The sequence below is a fragment of the Poromitra crassiceps genome (assembly GCF_964638095.1).
Source record: "Poromitra crassiceps genome assembly, chromosome: 11".
NCBI lineage: Eukaryota > Metazoa > Chordata > Actinopteri > Beryciformes > Melamphaidae > Poromitra > Poromitra crassiceps.
The window spans coordinates 2,365,335-2,377,402 of record NC_139643.1 but is presented as its reverse complement, the minus strand read 5'-3'; the positions used below and the strand labels follow the sequence as shown (position 1 = coordinate 2,377,402).

Sequence of the window (12,068 nt, the reverse complement as noted above, 5' to 3'; positions counted from 1 at the left end):
TATTAAAAGGAGATCTCATAGAATAGCCTAAATGTGTGTGATTTGGTTAAAGAGATCTTTTTATGTATTTGGTGTAGTCTGAAGTATGTCAAACAGCAATATCAGGCTATCGTGGATCGATTGTTGAGTGTCTATGGGGATCAAATAACAAAATCTTGATACCATAGGCATCCAGGAGTTGAGTGGGGGGGGGCTCCTTTTTCCAGGTTTTGTCTGGGGGGAGGTCCACAGTCTCAGACTTTGAAAACCCCTGTCCTAGAGGTAGCCATAGGTCATTGCTTTTCATACAGTGAGGTCTAGTTTCAAACTAGAACGACCGCAACGCGGACTTATGCCTCCGCCATTAGTTCATTCTACAGTCCAAATCGCCATTTGAGGCAAATTGGAAGAAATTCCGTCAAGGCGCTCGTGAGATTGAAAATTGGGTGTGTGAGGTCACAGTGACCTTGAACTTTGACCACCAAAATGTCCTTGAGTCCAAGTGGACGTTTGAGGCAAATTCGAAGAAATTCCATCAAGACATTCCTGAGATATCGCGTTAACAAGCTTGAAAATGGCATTCGAGAGGTTACAGTGACCTTGACCTTTGACCTTTGATAATCAAAATGGAATCAGTTCATGCTTGCGTACAAGTCGATGTTTGAGCCAAATCAGAAGAAATTCTATCAAGCCGTTCTTGAGATATTGCGTTAACGAAGTTGGGAATGGCATAGTGACCTTGAAGTTTGACCACCAAAATGTAATCAGTTCATCCTTGAGTCCAATTCCATGTTTGAGACAAATTAGATTAAATTCCGTCAAGGCATTCCTGAGATATCGCGTTAACAAGCTTGAAAATGGCGTTCGAGAGGTCACAGTGACCTTGACCTTTGACCACCAAAATCTAATCAGTTCATGCTTGAGTCCAAGTCAATGTTTGAGACAAATTTGATGAAATTCCGTCAAGGAATTCCTGAGATATCGCGTTAACAAGCTTGAAAATGGCGTTCGAGAGGTCACAGTGACCTTGACCTTTGACCACCAAAATCTAATCAGTTCAACATTGAGTCCAAGTCGATGTTTGAGGCAAATTTTATGAAATTCCGTCAAGGCATTCCTGAGATATCGCGTTAACAAGCTTGAAAATGGCATTCGAGAGGTCACAGTGACCTTGACCTTTGACCTTTGACCACCAACATCTAATCAGTTCATCCTTGAGTCCAAGTCGATGTTTGAGGCAAATTTGATGAAATTCCGTCAAGGCATTCCTGAGATATCGTGTTAACAAGCTTGAAAATGGCGTTCGAGAGGTCACAGTTACCTTGACCTTTGACCTTTGACCACCAAAGTCTAATCGGATCATCCTTGAGTCCAAGTCGATGTTTGAGGCAAATTTGATGAAATTCAGTCAAGGCATCCCTGAGATATCGCGTTAACAAGCTTGAAAATGGCGTCCGAGAGGTCACAGTGACCTTGACCTTTGACCACCAAAATCTAATCAGTTCATCCTTGAGTCCAAGTCGATGTTTGAGGCAAATTCGATTAAATTCCGCCAAGGCATTCCTGAGATATCGTGTTAACAAGCTTGAAAATGGTGTTCGAGAGGTCACGGTGACCTTGACCTTTGACCTTTGACCACCAAAGTCTAATCGGATCATCCTTGAGTCCAAGTCGATGTTTGAGGCAAATTTGATGAATTCAGGCAAGGCATCCCTGAGATATCGCGTTAACAAGCTTGAAAATGGCGTCCGAGAGGTCACAGTGACCTTGACCTTTGACCACCAAAATCTAATCAGATCATCCTTGAGTGTAAGTAGATGTTTAAGGCAAATTTGATGAAATTCCGTCAAGGCGTTCCTCGGATATCGCGTTAACGAACCTCGTACGGACGGACAACCCGGATCCATAATGCCTCTGGCCTGGCTACCGCTGGCGGAGGCATAAAAAGTGTCTCACTACAATGACATGGCTACTCTGGGGACTATAGATCAGACATGAACAGCCACCAATTGGGCTTATTGAATCTATAAGAGTCTCAGCTGTCCAGATATACCCAAATTTATTAAATTCCAAGACTCTTTAGGGACCCTAGTATGCAGAAATGGTCCAATACAGCATTTTTGCAATAGGCGGAAATTTCACTTTTCCAGGCCTACTGCATGCAAAAAAGGGTGTGGTTCTTGCCCCAAACTGCATGAGATTAGGATAAATGTGGCATGTCTGTTCAGGGGAGGCTTGTGGGTACCCATATAACCCATTTCCATTCAGATATGTTGAGGTGACATGTCAAGGGACCATTTGGAAAATGTTGATAGCCATTTTTCCCTCGCCAAGATTTTGTCTAACTTTAAATTATTAGTTATTTAGCCCCCTTCCCGACAAGCTAGCATGACATGCTTGGGCCCATTGGAAACCTTAGGTTATGTACTTTCAAATGGTATCCTTATCTTTGCCCTAGCTCAAAAGTTGAGCGTGCCACAGTCTCTGAAATACAGTCTCACCGGCGTTCCTGCCGGCAACCCCCCGTGTGTCATAGGGGTAATAAAACATTGGGGAAAAAAACACATTTTGGACAGGTTTTTTTGTTGGGATAATCAAAATATTTATTTTAGAGCTCCTACAGTATGGATGCCAAAAATCCAGACTAGAAAAAAATAAGGGGGTGCGCGTGGACCCCTCCAAGGTGCCCTACTACTTAGCATGATTCCTAAATCTCTGATAGGATATGGTGATTTTGAGATTTAGTAGAGAATAGGCAATGTCCTTTAAATTCTGGCAAAATTTCTGTTTTCAAGCAACTAGATGTCGACCCACATTGTTTTTTTTTTTTGTTTTTTTTAATATTTTTTTCCCGATTTTTTTTATCCCATTTTATCCCCCATTAGTGCTCATTTGATTTCTCAATCCTGGTTGCTACTCCATCCTCTGCCGATCTGGGGAGAGCCGAGACTGGCTCCATGCTTCCTCCGAGACATGGGCAGTCAGCCAGCCGCTTCTTTTCACCTGACAGAGGAAGCTTCACCGGTAGGACATAGCACGTGGGAGGTTCACGCTATTCCAACCAGTTCCCCTCCCTCTGAACAGGCGCCCTTAACGATCAGAGGAGGAACCACATTAGCAACCAGGATATTGCATGTTTTTGTGAAGGGGGTTCCTATATGAAGGAAACCCCCGGGAGGCACGGGGAGAACATGCAAACTCCACACAGAAAGGCCATTTTGACGACCCCACCCGGGCGGTGGGCACTCGAGGACATGCGGACGGGCACGCATTCCTTCAGCGTTCACCTCGTCCCCAGGTGGGAATCGAACCCACGACCTTCGAGCTGTGAGGCGATAGTGCTTACCACTGCACCACCGTACCTCCATCGACCCACATTGTGATGCAATCAAGGATGTATATAAAGGACATTTGGAATAGCTTAAATCACTGAACTACCAACTACACAAACTTTGCCATGGTGAAGATACTGTGTTGACAGTCCTGAAACATGGGGGCAGAAGAGCCCAGACTTACTTTGATATCATCTTCGCTGTAGTTGTGTAGGATCGCCTTCACTTCCAGCTGCTCTCCACGGACAGCTGAGTAGGGCAGTTTGAGGTCGATGAAGAATTCCTTGGAAACGATTACCTCTAATGGATCGGCCACACAGATACCTTCAGGAGGAACAAGCAAGGGGAGAGACAGAGGAGAGGAAAGGGGGGTAGAGGAAAATGCAACAGAAGGGGGTGGATGACTTTCAGATCGGTGTCATAATGTGTCATGAGAACATTAGCTGTGCAGATAAAGACTCCTCACCGTGAGTTCTCGACAGGCTGATGCCAGTGATCTGCCAGGTTGTGATTGAGTCTTGCAAAGGGATAGTTTTTGTGAATGAAGTGCGATCACTGGAACAGAACAGAGGCCGTGTCAGATGTGTAGGTAGAAGGCAGCCTCCTAATCGTGAATGTGTGTGTGTGTGTGTAGGTTTCAGTTGCCTCACCAGCTGCTACCATGACGGCAGTTAGGTAGTATGATGTCCGACCACAGCCAGCTCTCGGGGAACTTGGTACGAGAAACAATCTCATCGCTGTCCATGTAATTTTCATCATCCTCCTCACCTAAAGTGTCAAATGGAAAAATGTTAGATGTGGTCAATTCCTGTCACTCTCTCTCCTGTCCACTAAATCGCTCTCTTCTGTCCTCCCCTTGTATGCCCTCTGGCGTGTTCAACTGTGTTTCACTAGTACCTACTACGTCTCCATCCCCCCCCCATCCTCCCTGCTTGTGTACCTCCACCTCCTCTAGTACCATACTGGGAGGCAGTGAGCCTCCTCCCCTCTGTCTCCACCCACTTCTAGTGTTACCATGGAAACCAACCATGCAGGCCTTGTCCCCCATCCCTTGTCCGTGTCTCTTACTGCGGGCCAGATAGAGGATGTCCCGCTTGACTTCAGCTCGCTGGCTGGCCAGCTCCTTGCAGCAGTGTAGGAAGGCCTCGACGCATGCTGCACCGTCTACGATGTACTCGCTGCGACGCTCACAGTTGTATGATAGCGGGGTGTCTCTCATGCCGTCCACACAACACGTCTGTTGCAGCTTGTCTGTGTATTGACTTCCTGGAAAGGATAGAGAAGAGGGATGTGGAAGGAGAAATAAGGAGGGGAGAAGAGAGATGGTTTGGGACAGATGGAGAAGGGTGATATAGAGTAGAAAAGGGGATTTACTTAAGACTCTTGCAAATGTAAAAACACCATAATTTAAAATGGTGCTAAATTGAAACGGAATTGTGCCTCTAGAGGCCAGTTCTGACATTTGTGAAGAATAGCGTACCAATGGAATACATGTGAAGATGTGGTTATCCGGTGGTTTGGACTGTGACTCTTACTTAGGGTGGTTCTGACCTCCATGATAGTGGTGGCTCGTTTCCTCCTGCTGGCAACTGGACACTTTAAATCTGGTAATGCAACACAGACTTTCTCTTAGAGTTCTAGTGCCAAACAAAATATTAAATAAGAGGCTTGGTGATAAAGAAATTGAAATTGGATACCAGGACAGTTGTTGGAGGAAAAAGGCTAGTAGCAAGAGGGAAATGGTCAAAGGAATAAGATTGGAGTGGAGTGTTCACCTTGTCTGTAGGGAGTCCCGGATGCAGTGTTGGTCTCAAACAACAGACCAGCATCGTAGAACACACCCATGCTGTTCTTCCCTCCACCTGGTGTGCAGCCAATGTCAGACTTCTCCACTGTGTCCCACACCTGAGTGGGAGGGAAGTCACGCACACACACACACACACACACACACACACACACACACACACACACACACACACACAAATACACAAATGGGTAAACTGACATGCCATGAGGAGTTCCACTCTTGCATGTACAGCTATGTTTGAGACATCTGTGATCTTACTACTGTAGCACTTTCAAATATATTCAAAGACAAAAAAAATGCCTTGGTCTGTGTGAGGCGGTGCTTGTTGTTGAGGACGTAGACGCCTTTGTCAACCGCCACCAGTCCCACCATGGCACCTGGGTCTCCTGTGATCTTTAGACCAAACATCTTACGAGGCTCAAAGGCCCAGCCGGGTTTGGTTGATTCCAACTTCAACTAAAGAAGGAGAAAAGTATTTAGATGAGAACATCGGTATGCTCAGTTCATCTGTGGATGTCTCTTCACCATCAGGGTCTCACCGAGCCCATGCAGGAGTCCTTGACATCCACCCAAACTGAGTCTGACACCACCTCGTTGTCATTCACATGGTAGTAGGCAATGATGCGGAATGATGGCAGCATCTCCTTGGTAATGGGCAGTATAAGGGATATCAGAACTTGGCCGAGTGACCTGTAATGGCCATGTTTCACCAGCCGACCTCTGCTCAGGACCTGAAGACACAAATAGATTCATACATCAAAGCCCGTGTATTACCACACATGCTGTGCCCGCATGTGCATGCTACACAGGTATGCAGGAAGCAACACTATAGCCGTTTTCCCACATGCGTACCGGAAAATTACCTGTAAGTCAATATCGGACATTTCCCTTCACACTTCGGCTCTGGCATATGGGAATCTAGCAGCGAAATTTCCTGTATGTTGGGGGGCGGGGGCGGCACTGCAGAGCGGGTGGGGAGTGACGTGTCGGCAAAACTCTTGATGGTGAAATAAGTTTGCTTGTTTATCCGTTCACCTGCGTCGCGTTGAAGCACTTTTTACAGACTGGCTTCGTTTGATGTGTCCGGGCTTGCCTTCGCTGTCGGCAACGTAAGCAAAATACTTCCACATTTCGCTTCGTGCATTTGCTTCGTCTGTGTCCCTGTCGGGCTGTGCCTGTGACTGAAGGAGGAGGACTGAACGACTGTGGCCAGAGAGAGCAGGCAGCAGAGAGGAGAGATCACAAGATCATTTCGCCAGTTTGCTTTAATGTGCGCGAATGATTAGATTATGCCCGCTGGAACATTAAGCAACGTGTGTACACCTCGCCCATGCCGGCAAATGACTGGACCCGTTCTACACTTGCGCCTGTTATCGCGCATACCGCTCTTCTGACTGGCTCGAAACTGGTGAAATGTCGGCGATGACGGGGTCGCGCTTATACCGGCACGACGACTTTTACACATGCAGGCATTAGACCACGTTCCGGTCATTTAGCGGTACAACATGTGGGAAAACGGCTTATATAACACAAACACGACAAATCTACCTCACCAGGTATGTGATGTCATGGTCCTCTGTCTGCCTTTTGAGGATGAGGTTAATTTTCAGGTTGTCTCCTAAGTTCTGCTCAGACGAGTCGACCCCTGCACAACATATCACAAGCATTAACTGTCAATAAAATGGATGTAACCACTCATTGTTTTTTGGACTCACGTTTAAGTGTTGTCTGTCACCATCTTGGGGTCCTTGCGCTGCAGCTCAGGTGAGACGGCGTGAGATGGGGGGTTTCCCAGAGCTGCAGCTAAGGCCTGTGATCCGTGTGAGATCCTGTGTGTCCGTGATCGGCAAGCTGCGCGATCACTGGACAGGCGACCTGTCGATCACCCCATAAACCTATCGTCTATTTTACTCTAAACAGGCGAGTTATATATAAATTCACCCCCTACAGTTGTTATGAAAAGTGAAATTAGCTATATAGGCCAAAACTGTGTTTCGGTTCATTCTGTAAACATGCTTAATCAGTGTCACTGTTACAAAGTGGGGTGTTTTAACATTGGGGTGAACGGGAACAACAGGACTTCCGGGTCCTGCCTCAAGTGGCCATTCGAGGAACTACAGCTTTCAGGATCACTTCCGCAGCTTCCTCTAGCAGCTAGAGGAAGCTATGTGGGTAACCCCCAGTTACTGCTAGAAGTGGAGAACATGTGCTAGTCTCACGTGGTCAGACCCACCGTCGACTTCAGCAAGCTTCCAGCAACGGAGGGTCTGAATCACAAGAGATTTCCGGCGATCCGTCCAGACGCTGGAGGATAAATCTGGTTGGCTGGACTGTGACGGAAGTTACGTCATACAGCACATATCATACAGCGTGCCTCCCATATTACACTCTGGCAAGGAAACACATTCAGTGGAACACCGTGAAGAGACTTAACTGTGAAGCGATAAAAGGAGCGACCAAATAGTAGCGATAGGCTAACCTGGGTAAACTCAGCCTTCACGTTACCTCTATGTACTATTACGTTAGAGGCATAGTCTGTGTCCAGTGTTGGGGCGTTACTGTAATCACGTTACTTTTGTCGGTAACGAGTAGTGTAGGCACTACTATCCCTAAGCTCAGTAATCACATTACAGTTACTAATCAAACACTTACCTCGTTACTTGCATATAAGTATAGAGAGAAAAGATCTCCATTTTAATAGCAGATCCTGTGCTTCATCAGAGGGGTCACTTAACTGCACACCAGAATCACCCATGGTGCCAACATTTCAACTTTGTATCAGCATGCAGAACAGCACTATTAGTCGACACATAACTTTGCAGATAACTAACATCATGCAAAAAGAATAAGAAATAATTTTAACCTCCAAAACACATTGACAAACATTGAGGAAAAAATCTACAAACAAAACACACTACCCCAGGGCATGCTGGGAACTCCACTTTACTCTTCCACAGGTAAACATTTCCCAGAAAGCTTTGCATAACTTTTTACACTCTGTTTTACAATTAAATCAGGCTAAAAAGTGTTAGATAGAAATAATATTCATTTTTAACACATGCAATTCTGGAATATTTGAATATTGGACAAAATAAAATAAAATAAAATGTAAACCATAAGAGAATCCCACATACAGCGATGGGGTCTGTAAATACCCCTCGCAAATGCAACGTGTATACAGTCGGCATGTCTGGGAACGTACAGGCTCTAGGAACGCCCACAATAGACACTAGGTTAGCTGGCTCAGCCCAAGGGTGCAGCTCTGGTCCCCTTTAGTGAAGCCGCTGCATGTTAGATCGCCCCTCTGGCGGCAGGTGCCAGTAGGCCTATAGGTCACAAAGCCCGCCTCCCCATGTTAGTGGATGGGGAAATCACAACCGAAATAATCACAGTATACGTCAGATAAATTTTTCCAAAGGTGGTTTGTATCATTTTAGATAGTTATTATCATGCTAATGCCTGTACAAGTGGTCATTTTTCTGATCAGTTTGTTTTTAAGTAGTTATTTGACATATAAAAAAGGATGATTGACAGCTGTGGCAGCCAGTCTCAAGCCGTCATTGAATGGACCATGGCTGGACAGGCTCTTCATATTATAGATCTCGCGTCATAGACAATACACATGGCTTGATCTGCTATCTACCAGACATATCGATGGACTCCAATAAAAAGGACATTGTTTGAGAAAGATGCGTAAGGAAGTAACGTTGGTTGGGGACTGAAGTGTCACGGGGTGACTTGAGGCCATGGGGCAGGTTTCATAAGTGACTATGGTTTATTTTAGAGTGCAGTGTTTATTTATCCATATTGTGTGCTCTGAGTGCTGTGTTTATTTACTCATGTTGTGTGCCGTGGTTTGATCAAATCCTATGGGATAGGCTATTCTTATCGTGTGTAATTTTAAGGAGTCGTGTTTTTCTTATCTCCTCTTATTTTATGGTGTGCTAAACTTGGTTTTAGATGTGGACGTATATTATTATATAGCTTCTTTGCATGGATTATTTAACCAGTAGGCACATCAACATGGACAGTTGCACCTGGCACTTTTCCCCCCTGCCTAATTGCCTCTCAGGGATTGGTCCTGGCCAGCCTGCCCTGCTATTAAAGGCAGGTGAACTCACCTGGGCATGCTCTTTCCCTGGGCGTGTCCATACCTACCTGTCTTCACTTCACCTGTGGGATCCAGCAGTCGGTGGGGTCCGATCATGCTGTGGTGAAATCTGATGTGCCTGAATACAGATGAGTAAAAGGAACACGACCTAGCTGTCCCGTTGCTTTGTGTGAATGTGTCTGTAATCTACCGCAGAACCAGAAGGTGATTGCACGTTTGTTTGCTGTGTTTCCAGTGGGGCCACGTCTCTCCAGCTGCCAGCAGTGGGACGGACCAGCGGGACCGAGAGACGACCAGCCACTTGATGAGCTCTCGATAGATAAGTGAAAGGAACGTTGATCCGCCACTGCCTTGTGTGTGTATGGGTTACGGCAAGGCCCGAATGCACCACTGATTGGTGCATTATTATTGTCCGTACAGCACACGCCGCTTCGGGAGGACGGCTGGGAGCAGTGTGGACCACGGGCGGAGCTACAGCAAGGCCGGGAGGACAGCGCCCCTGCCACAGGGGGACCCACAGACTCCATTGGAGAGACTGAGCAAAACACAGGTTTTTCATATCGGACGGACCGGGGACCAGTGCTGTCGTGGTAACAAAAAGGTGGGTAAACTATACTTTTGAGGCAGCTTTCTCACACGGCACCGGCAGTGTTATAATGGCGGATAAACTATAAGCTTCCGTGACCGATATGACAAAATATGAGAGTAGAACAACTTAATCTGAATATAGCCCTATAAGGTATATCAGGGGGTGCCCCACATTTCTGAGTAGCCAGCCAGATAGGAAAAGTAGCTGGCTATGGGATGGGCTTTGTACCTTCAAGGGGGGTCCATGGGGATTCTCCCCCGGAAGAACATTTTGTAAATTTTAAAGTAAAATTCGTCAACCTGGTGGATTTGAGAGCAAAATGAAGAGGCTAAATCTATGAAGAACTACACACATCTCTAATGTGTTGTGACTTTACAAATAATTAGGCCTGAAAACTACCTCTGCCTCCTGTGTCTGTGTTGGTGTGGCCCGGGGATCATTTTACAAACCTGTGACATACATGTCGGCAGAATCCCCATACCACACCTCACAGTACATAATGTCAGACGAGGAGAACGGGGAGAATGAAGGGCCGGCTGGGCTCAATGCTAATAGAGCGCCCACTATGGCTATGCCATGGTTCATGGCTTTACCTTTTATACCAAAATTCTCAGGAAAAGATGGTGCTACTAAGTTTGGAGGGTGGGTAGAGCTAATGGAGTCTATGCTGAGGGCACAGGGCCTTGATGCTCAGCAGAAAGTTGATTTTGTGCTTTGGGGATTAGATGGAGTGGCAAAAAGACAAGTAATGCTACTAGATGTAGACCAGCGGGGGTCCTCAACAGCCATTTTAAATGAACTGAAAAGACTGTATGGCCAGCCTGGCTCCCTTGCTCATATTAGGCTGCAGTTTTTTCAATGCAGGCAGAGGGAAGAAGAAAGTGTCGAGCTATACGTGTTGCGGTTTAGAGAACCCCAGAGAGTGAACCCCAAGTGGTAGCACAGGTGGAACCCACTGCTAGAGATCAGTTTGTGAAAGGGCTGAAGCCAGGCAAAGTACAACGAAAAATGGAGCGCCTCATTAGACGGAGGACAGGGCTTAATTTTTGAGGCCTGCACTGAAGCCCAAGCTTTAGAAAGGGAAGTGAACAGGAGAAATGAGGCCCAAACTTCTAGGGTAGTGGCACCACCCCCCAGAGAAGCAGACATACGTGAACTTAATCAGTGGGAGGAGGTTAAACTGGAATTCAGACCGGAGATTCATGACCAGCTAGCCACAATTAGCAACACCTTAGTAGAAGAGGTACGAAAACAGCTGTCTCCCCCTGTACCGCTCAGCCCTCACCAAGCAAGGGGGGACGTTCCAAGGGGGGAAGTGGATCATGGCCGCTACCAACGAAGACTACACTCAGGTGGGGACTTTCAGTGGGACAGCCGGAGGAGGCCTGTATGTAGGGCCTGTGGAAAACCGGGACACATCCAGCGCTACTGCAGTGCTAATGCTCAAAGGGGGAACTTTTTAAACTAGAACCCTCAGCTCCTATAGGGCAAGTAGCTGGGGATGTTGACTGTGGGGTGAAGGTACGACCTGACATTGTGGGAACATGCCCTGCCATTATGGTGGAAGTTGAAGGTGTGGAGGTATCTTGCATTTTGGACACTGGCTCCCAAGTAACACTGTTCAGTGAGACATTTTTTCGGAAATGGTTTGGCCACATTCATCCGCGAGACAAGGGTGACCTCTAGCTACTGGTCGACACTGAAAGCTGCCAACGGCCTGAAGATCCCTTACACTGGCTATGCCATCATGGACTTTGTGATCGGGGGGATAAGTGTCCCAGACAAAGGGGTTGTCATTGTGAAAGATGAGTGCTTGGGGCCAGAGAGGGGATTTTGGGGATGAATGTGATTAACCAATGCTGGAAGGGTCTGTTCCAGGGCGACCACCCGGGGATGACTGCATTCACCTCCACCATCCTACCTGAGGCCAAAGGTGCTTGGGAGAAAGCGTTCACCACCTGCAAACGAATTGAAGAGGATGGAAAAGTGGGTGTGGCCAGGCTCACCAGACAGGAACCTGTAGAGGTACCGGCTTATAGTGAGATGGTACTCTGGGCTCAGGTACTGGAAACCTCCAAACCCACACACTCCTGTGTTCTGGTCGAGGGCATAAGTGATGAGGAGCAGTGGCATGTGGCCAAAACATTGGCTGTTGTAAAAAATGGAAAAGTCCCTCTCCGTATCAAGAATGTTGACCCATTCCCTGTTGTTCCGCAGCGCCGGCCCCTCGCTGCAGTATACCATATTCTC

General features: G+C 46.8%; 1 protein-coding gene across 1 annotated transcript in view; it reads right to left on the bottom strand.

Moving 5' to 3' along the window:
* The window catches only part of LOC310785677 (complement C3-like), a gene marked incomplete at both ends in the record, with an annotated part of 97,631 nt that overhangs the window by 53,323 nt on the left and 32,240 nt on the right, over window positions 1-12,068 (bottom strand). The window contains 9 exons of the mRNA XM_083646822.1: window positions 3,496-3,635; window positions 3,778-3,866; window positions 3,962-4,079; window positions 4,380-4,577; window positions 4,847-4,915; window positions 5,087-5,216; window positions 5,419-5,574; window positions 5,658-5,849; window positions 6,672-6,763. Of these exons, the coding sequence (XP_083502948.1) occupies window positions 3,496-3,635; window positions 3,778-3,866; window positions 3,962-4,079; window positions 4,380-4,577; window positions 4,847-4,915; window positions 5,087-5,216; window positions 5,419-5,574; window positions 5,658-5,849; window positions 6,672-6,763 (1,184 nt within the window). The remainder of the gene's footprint in view (window positions 1-3,495; window positions 3,636-3,777; window positions 3,867-3,961; window positions 4,080-4,379; window positions 4,578-4,846; window positions 4,916-5,086; window positions 5,217-5,418; window positions 5,575-5,657; window positions 5,850-6,671; window positions 6,764-12,068) is intronic.